This window comes from Athene cunicularia, assembly GCF_003259725.1.
Source record: "Athene cunicularia isolate RWA chromosome 9 unlocalized genomic scaffold, athCun1 chr9_part1, whole genome shotgun sequence".
NCBI classification, from domain to species: Eukaryota; Metazoa; Chordata; class Aves; order Strigiformes; family Strigidae; genus Athene; species Athene cunicularia.
Genome location: NW_020799110.1, coordinates 17,633,822 through 17,642,200, shown reverse-complemented (window position 1 = coordinate 17,642,200; position 8,379 = coordinate 17,633,822). Strand labels below are relative to the sequence as shown.

General features: G+C 36.3%; 1 protein-coding gene across 5 annotated transcripts in view; it reads right to left on the bottom strand.

The window, feature by feature from the left end:
- Window positions 1–2,087: 2,087 nt before the first annotated feature.
- TRIP12 (thyroid hormone receptor interactor 12) overlaps window positions 2,088–8,379 on the bottom strand; it is a 79,375-nt gene continuing 73,083 nt past the window's right edge. For all 5 annotated transcript variants that reach the window (XM_026855340.1, XM_026855341.1, XM_026855342.1 and 2 more), the window contains 4 exons: window positions 7,456–7,569; window positions 5,604–5,698; window positions 5,312–5,415; window positions 2,088–4,297 (listed from right to left, as the gene is read on the bottom strand). In XM_026855340.1, the coding sequence (XP_026711141.1) occupies window positions 4,101–4,297; window positions 5,312–5,415; window positions 5,604–5,698; window positions 7,456–7,569 (510 nt within the window). In that variant the 3' untranslated portion in view covers window positions 2,088–4,100. The remainder of the gene's footprint in view (window positions 4,298–5,311; window positions 5,416–5,603; window positions 5,699–7,455; window positions 7,570–8,379) is intronic.

Sequence of the window (8,379 nt, the reverse complement as noted above, 5' to 3'; positions counted from 1 at the left end):
GGAGTGGGGGGGTGGGCAGGGTGGTGTTTCCTCTTTGAATCAGGTTTCTAGAAGTTGCTTGCTAAAGCTCTGAGGACCTTTAATCTAGTGCTTTGAAAATACTAGATGCATCCTCAATGTTCTCCCTCCACTTAGTTCTCCTGTTCATGGTTCAAGACTTTATGACTCTGCAGACACATGCAACAAAGTAAACACCCACATCTGTTCCTCCTCCATGCCCCCCAAAGCAGCTTGATGTCCCATCAATACATGCACATTTCAGTATCAGAATACAAGGACATAGTATTCCTCTAAAGGTATCTTTTACCCCAGTCCCCTGCAGCAGTTACTCCTTGAGCCATTCACTGTCACAAGCAGCAGAGCTATGAAATTTGTTTCCTGTTGTTCCCAGTTTGTTCCTAATGTTCTATTAAAATGCATGTGACTGTACAGCCTATGCTTGTGCACCGGGTTGGAGTGACTACTCCTACCCTTGGAGCAGTCAACAACACCCATCTGAGAAAAGCCATTAAAAACACAACACAATGGGAGAAATACAAGTTGAGAGTACAGAGCTGTGAAATTCCTGCAAGATCACATAAAGATAGCACATGGCATAGAGGTTTTCTAGCTCAAGCCATGAAGAGCCTAGGAAAGTAAAGTACAAGAAAGACAGGACAATTCCTGAAGAGGCTCAACTGACAGTAAGATTTTGCCACCCTTACAAACTTTATTCTAATCTGTCTCAGCAAACTTCCCCCCCCCCCATTCTGCCAACAGCTTTAACTATAGGAAAGCATTTTGGCTTGGGGGAGGCACATTCACATTAAAAACAAGGCCTTATCCCCGAAGTAGAGTACTTATTTTCGCCCTCTGCAGCAGTACAGGCTTCTGAAATGATAGGAGCTGCTATTACTCACTTGAAGGCAGGTTGCTGAAAACAGGTGGGACAGGGCCCAGAAACTCTGTGGATGACAGACCTACCTCCAGCAACAGCCAGAGAAGAGGCCTCAAGTGACACAGACACTTGGAATTTCATCAGTCCCTACCCTTAGGCACCCCACCACCCAGAGAGCTCAATAAGGGAAAGAAGATAGAAAAAAGCCAAAGATAATGTTGAGGGGAAAGAAGGAAGAAGCTAGTCAATTCAGTAACAGAAGTAATCTGCATATGAAAATTTGAGGATCTGATTAAGTTTGGCAATGGGCATGGGAATTTTTACACATGCTTGGAATTAATTCTTGTACATCTACCTACAGAATATGAAGTAAAGAACCACTACAACTTACTAATTCATGCTAGATATGACACTACTTAGGTGTTCCATACACAAAAGGTTTCCATATGAAGCAAGTATCTAAAAAACCAAACCAACCACTACACAAGTTCAGTAGCAGCTATCAGTGCTCAGACGGCACTTTTCTCCATGAATGACTTTTTGCTGCTCTTGTTAATTTAGGACATGAAACTCATCCAAAATAGTAAGTGATGGCTGGTGTTCTCTAAAAACCAGTTGAACTTACCATGTTAAGGCCTCTATTGTCAAAAATAAGGCTTATTTTTGTAGCTTTTATTATACCTTATAAAGGTATACAAGGAAGTTCAGTACTAAAACATCTTCTGAGGGCTACACAGTCCTCAACAGGCATCTACACACACCTATGACTGACTTTAGTGAGCTTTTCCCTTAATCCAAAATTCCTGAAAAAGAGGAATCCCCAACATCTTGCCCCACCCCTCCAGTTGTTCTCAACTACTCTTAGATACATTTCCATTTGTAGGAAAATATTGCAGTCATGCAAACTATGATGCTTTGATTTACTCTTATCATTTACTACCTTTACCTTTTAAACCAGATTGCTCTTCTAATACACTAAAAGCTGCCCTAGATAGGAAAAAAAAAAGTGTCACCCAAGAAGGTTTCATCCACTTTTCAAGCCAACTACATGCTTAGTCTGTGCTGAAAATGACAGCCAGCACAAAAAAAAAAAAATCACCACAGGTACTTTTCCCACTGAACCAGTAACACAATGGCTACATATCAAATCTGAAAGCTCCTCAAAGTCAATGAAAGCCAGATTCTAGAGGGAGACAACATGGTAAAAAAATATCAATACACATGATATTTTAATACAAAATATTAGCTTTTTTCTTTTTTTTTTTTTTTTTTTTTAAAGTCAGTTTTTTTAAAATATAGAACCTTAAAAAAATGAACAAATTGCTATCCACACACTATAAACACTCTTTTGTGCTCAGTTTGATCAAGTTATCAGAACAATTTAACACCAGTCCATAGTTTAAACACTGCCTTGAAGTTTTATGAAAACTATGCCGCACTGTGCACTACCATTATTATATGTACAGTGTGAAGCGCCTTCTTTCAGTTTTAATATGGTAGTAGAAACTGTTCAGTTATCAGGTTCTTTGTGCAAGGATTTCACATTCTACTCAAGCTCATGACAGATTTGCATTACATTTCAGTGGCACTGGTATGAGCAACCACATGTAATTCTGTGAATGTTCACTGGAAGAATGTCCATTACATATTCTGGAAGTACAAGTTCTTCAGCTAGATAAAAGAAAACTTGTTAGTTTAGGGGAAATACTAGCCTGATTAGCCAGAATTTAACAATTACTAAGCACTGAAATGAATTTTGATTTCTCAAAGTCGAATAAAAGTAATTAACTATCACATTTTCATAGAGATGAACTACATAGCAGGTACATCTCAGGAATATTTGTAATTGCCTGGTTTTTGAACCCATAGAAAGGAAAAAATTTCCCTCTAAGTTGGAGGTCTTAAAAGGTCTTGTTTTAGTAGTAAATCATCCATAAGTTGCAGGCTGTTAGCCAAGTAGATTTAGGATGATTTACTTGCATTACAGTAATTTACACAATTGAACTTTATGCATACAGTACAAAACTATAAACAAAAAGGTGAAGCAAACTTTTTTATTTATATTCAGGTAAAAACATTAACCTGATGAAGTAAATTATTGCAGATTTGAGAAATCAGCACATAAAACAGTTGGACAGAGCATTGCTTACAGGTGCTTTATCTGTGTCAAAAGACAAAGGCTGAACTGTTTGTTCCAAGCTAGCACTGGGGGAGGAAAAAAAAAAAAAAGAAAAAAACTACAAAAGTAACCAGGAACTTAGATCAAGAACAAGAAAACTGTTTACTCAAACAGGGAATGAAACAACTAATTAATCTTTTAAAAAACTTTACATCAATTCAAAATGCTCTGGCCTTACCACAATACACACTGGCCAGCCCAAGCTTTTGGACTTCAACTACATGAAAAAAGTAATTCTTCCTCGCCTCTAGTAAGAGGCTTTTGTTGCCGCATCCTGTGTAAACAGCTCTAGAGCGTTGACTGGTAAAGACTGTCGCCATTATATCCTACCACTACAGTAAAACTATGCTATAAGGAAGGTTCTACTTAGTTACAAAGGCTGAATTATATTGACAATATATATTTGATTTCAGCAAAATTTAAATTATCTTAATCAGAGAAAGAGGCATGGAGCAGTTAAATGCCCATGCTAACCAAAACATAACAATTGTTGAATGTTGCACACAAAAAGAACCAAGTGAATTGCACATCAGACAATACATGAGGATGGGTAAAATTAGAGGCAGGTGAGGGTACACAGAACTAGTCTACTAAACTAGATTCGTCAAATACATGGTGTATTTTAATTTCTGTACTTATGTACAAAAGTTGTCTTTGGAGGAAAAACTTCAGACTTAGCTAGATGGATACACACAGCCCAGTATTAAACTGCACAGCGACATTTATTGTTCCAGCCTGGAAAAACATCCCTTTTTAAATTTCACACAGCAAAAGCAAGTTAAAAACTTCACTCATCAAATAAATGATAATTTAAACAAGAACTTGCTAAAGAAACCTTGTCACAACAACTTTTAGGGCCTGATCACTTTAAGTCCATAGGGGCCTTTAATGAATATCAACCAAGTGTCTTTGTTTATAATCTGCAAGCCGTTTTTCTACAACAAAAAGGCGTAACACGTTTCCTTGACTCAGGTGATATATTTAGAAAAGAATCATGAGTTTCTCTTTTGCTGTAACAGGCAGACATTGCATTTTTCATTGTGATCAGGAAAGATGGAATGACTGCTGCCCTTCTCTCGCAGCTATCAAGAGTTTTTCACGCATTATCTCAATAGTTGAATAGTCTGGCAATTTGAGATAGTTCACACAAGTCATTACTGAGGGTAAGAAATCATCTGGATTCTCTGTAGACTCAAATGTCTTGCGTACAATTGTCAACGGAGGATTCAAACTTCGAAAGCCTATTAATGAGAATAAAGACATTCAGAATAAGGTTGCTCCTGAAAACCATCAGTTAACACTGTGGACATCTAACAGGACAGAAGCATGCATTCGTAACTGACTACTTAATCTCCATTTTCAGAAGTTTAGTCTACGGCTTTATAAGGCCATACAACAAGCTAAAAAAAACAAACCTGAAATCATGTCTGCAGATTAGTTTCCCAAGATGAATTAAAAAAAAAAAGAAATAAGCTAGACACATCTACTTTTAATTATGTGTTTCGTATGTGTAAAAACCTATTGCAATCAAATTTTCAAAGATACTCAATAATTATCTATGACTGTGGTACCTTATTTTTTTTTTACTCCAGCTAAGGTTTTTATACTCCTAACCCTCACTCCTGGTTGCACCATCTCTCCGCAAAAGAGTTCTAAACTTTTTTTTCTTAAATCAATTCTTTCCACCACCCCAAAGAACGTAAGTAATGGAATAGATGCATAAATTCTGTTTTTACTTGCAAAAGTTCAGCTGAGAATATGGTAAAATGTGTATTCTATAATGGTCCCTAGCAAAGACAGCAAATTCGTCAGTTTTCCTCATTGCTTCTCATCTAAATTCTGAAATTCAAAAGGGGGAGAAATTAAATTCCATCACTATGCTAGTATTGTTTCCTTTCAAAAAAGAGATTGTTTCCAGGTAGCAATGTTGTCATAACTTAATGCACCTCTAGCCAAGAAATACAGTATTAAGGGTTTTGGAGTTTTCTTTAAAATTTTGAACTCTTTTTTTCCCTCTGATAGGTTATCTGGTAACACAAACTTGAAGAGAGTCAATTATGTGTCATATTAACAGAAAATTTATGAGAATTCTATCTGAGGTGTACCCAGCCATTTTTGAAGCTATAAATGTCAGACAAGCATGAACCACTAAACCAGTTAGCTCATTTTTTCCTATACTGAAATAATCCACTTATTCTGAAATGCATTAATAATACGGATTTCATATATAGCAATATGTAACAAACAAAACCTACCTCCTACAGGCAGTCTAGGGCTACCCGTCACAAACTGGAGAAACAGTCTTTGTTGCTCACTATCAAAGCTACTGAGAATTTCAAAGAGATACTTCACTGCTCGACTACAGAGGGGAAAAAAAGAAAAAGAAATTATTTTGTTTATAGTTAAAATAATTGCATCAGATTTGTATTTAGTGCAGTATATTTTCTAGTAAATTTCACGTAATTCCTTTACCTTCAATAAAAGTGTATCAAGATTATTTAAAAACATCTTCTGGTGCTAATATTTATTTTAACAAGACCACATTACCTGTCATGTGTGTAACCATGATCTGGCCTACAACATTCCATTAAAGTCTTTGCATCCCAAGTGTCTGTTTTACTGCCGCACAAGAGCTGCTCCAACTATAAAATTAAAAAACAAGGAAGTAAGGTTTCCTCCTTAGAACTTGAGACAGAATGAGTACTCTCTGTTCTACTACTACAGCATTCTACTTTCTGGAATGGCTTGTTGCAAAACCACCTCAGTCACGCCAAGCAATCCTCCCAAATTCTTCGAATGCAATAGCTTCACGCCAGTGACAGCCTCATTTGCTGAATCTGCCTTTGCATACAACCCACTACCACATGAGATGATGAATGTTACCTCTTAAACAGAGACAGTCCTAATAAGCAATTTACACTGGAGAATGAAAAACACCTTAGTGTTTTGGAAATCTCACAGTTTTTGTAGAAATCTAAGGGAATGGGAAAAAGAGTGTTTGCACTCGCTTTTTGGAACTCTCAGCTTTTCTTTAAAATAAAATCAGTCATCGGAGATGGAGACAGCAGTTTTGTACTTCAATTATTTTGTACTTCGATTATTTTGTTTGTTCCTTCTATGCAGTTAGGCAAGCAGACATCGTAGGCTACAGTCAAAACATTAAAGGCTTCTCCAGATGCCCTTCTAGGATACACAAGGGGTTGTAAAGCCCCAGTCTCAGTAAAACAAGACGTTTAACACACCTCACTGTTCTGTTCGTGAACAAGAAAAAGTTACAAGCTCTTTATAATCGTTTATGAATGGTTTGTAAAAAGGTTCAAATGGCTGGATAGCTATCAGCAACAGAACGTAAGATCACACACGTATATTCTATTCAAGGAAGAGATAACACTACTCCCTATGGCTTAATTTTGATCAACCATATTAGTAGATTAACAATAGACTAGTATTTGTATTTCAATGTTTCCAAGCAGAAGCAAGCATCAAGCCACGCCGAACAATGACAAGACAGAACAGCAGCATCACACATACCACAAAGTGGAGAAGTTTGGATAAAGCACTGGAGAAACTAGAGTAATCTGGCATTTTTACTAGCCTTATATTTGTTGCAGATAAAAAGGTGCTGGTACTCTGAAAGTAGTAATGAAGTACCAATGAAGAATCACTATAAGCAGTTACAGAAGAGTAACGCAAATGTTTAGCTAACACAGTGCTTCAGAGCATGCTTAACATTTCTTCATTAAGTCAAAGGTTTAAGTTTATGAAGGTAAAGACACCCTTTGAAGTACAGTCTTCAAATAAACTCCCTAAATGCAGAATAATAAAACATTCTCTCTTCTAATCCAGACACCCATAACTGTGTTTCAATTCAGTCCACTTAAAAGTGTAAGAATTTTACAACGAAATTGATACAGTGCTTGGTGAGAGCGAGGCAAGACCAACCACTGTTATTCTTTACCCCTTCATCTGAATCTTCTCTTACCATCTAAAGCTTTGTTAAAGAGCTGATGATTTTTTTTTTAATAGAACATACAGGTAGCATCCACATCTATATCTACAGCTACTAAGAGATACTGCAAGACAAGGAATTAAAGTATCCATACCAGTATAGAGAGCCCGCATATATAAATGTAAGCACTTTTCAGAAAAGCTAGATACACTCAATTTTTAAAAAAATGGAGCCGTTCATAATAAAAGCATCAAATAAATGACCACTGAACATAGAAATCTTTTAACATTTAAGTATACAATTTAAAGGACATTAAGTTTTACTAACATGCATCAAAAATGTGATGTCAGACTGTCACAAATGCACTGCATACAGTGCACGCCTAGGTTCACTATCCAAAATATATAGCTATAAAGTTGTAAAAGCATCAGTAAAAACATGTTTACCAACCTCCTCAGGATAGAAGTACTGAAGATGACTGAGGGGGAAGACCGATTCAAATCCATCTCTGAATGAGTCAAACTGTCTGGCAACACCTTCATTTAGTGCCCAGAAAATAACCAACTGTGGGAAGAGAGAAAAAATTAAAAAAAATAAGGAAAAGAGAAAGTCATTTGAACAAAGGAAGAATCAAAAAAATCACTACTGTACAAAAGACCACAGCTGCAGAAAAAACCTCTACAGTAGCCTAGTCATATGCTCACTGTAGTTGTGGCAGTTTGAACTTTGATTCACAGAGCTTCTCTACAGCATTGCTTCATTCTGCCTTAATTCATAAGCTCATAACACTGTATGTGTATAAGCGCAGTGCTGCTGCAATGCAACAGACACAGAATTTATTTGGTCTCTCTTCATAACATTATTTTGCGGTCTATCATTGAAAATTAGCAAGAGTCATTTGGAGTTCAAACAACCCCATATTTAGAATACCTTAAGTGTGCAAGTCATGCAGAATTTAAGCAACTTATTTGTCTTTATTTTTTAGAAAACAAGGTTAATAGACCAAATTCACATTTGCTGGTTAAACTGAACCTATGTAACAAAATATTTTAAAACAAACCTAAATATTTATTAGATATTTTTAGAAGTCTAACCTAGATGTTCTCTCTGTACACTCACATCCATTTAAATTTCAGCAACTGAAACAGAAATCCTTAGGGCATCATTGGCAGTATTGTATTAGTTTCCTCCATGGAAACATATGGATCCTTTTCTAACATATAGCAAGAAGACTAAAGTTACTTTTAAAAATTATATTAAGTAGCTTAATACTTTAAGAATACAAGGAAAAAATAAATATCATGTTACTGGGATTAAGAACTGTTAAGACAAAAGACAGTAAGACAATAGTCTAGGCTTGGGGGGGGGGGGGCA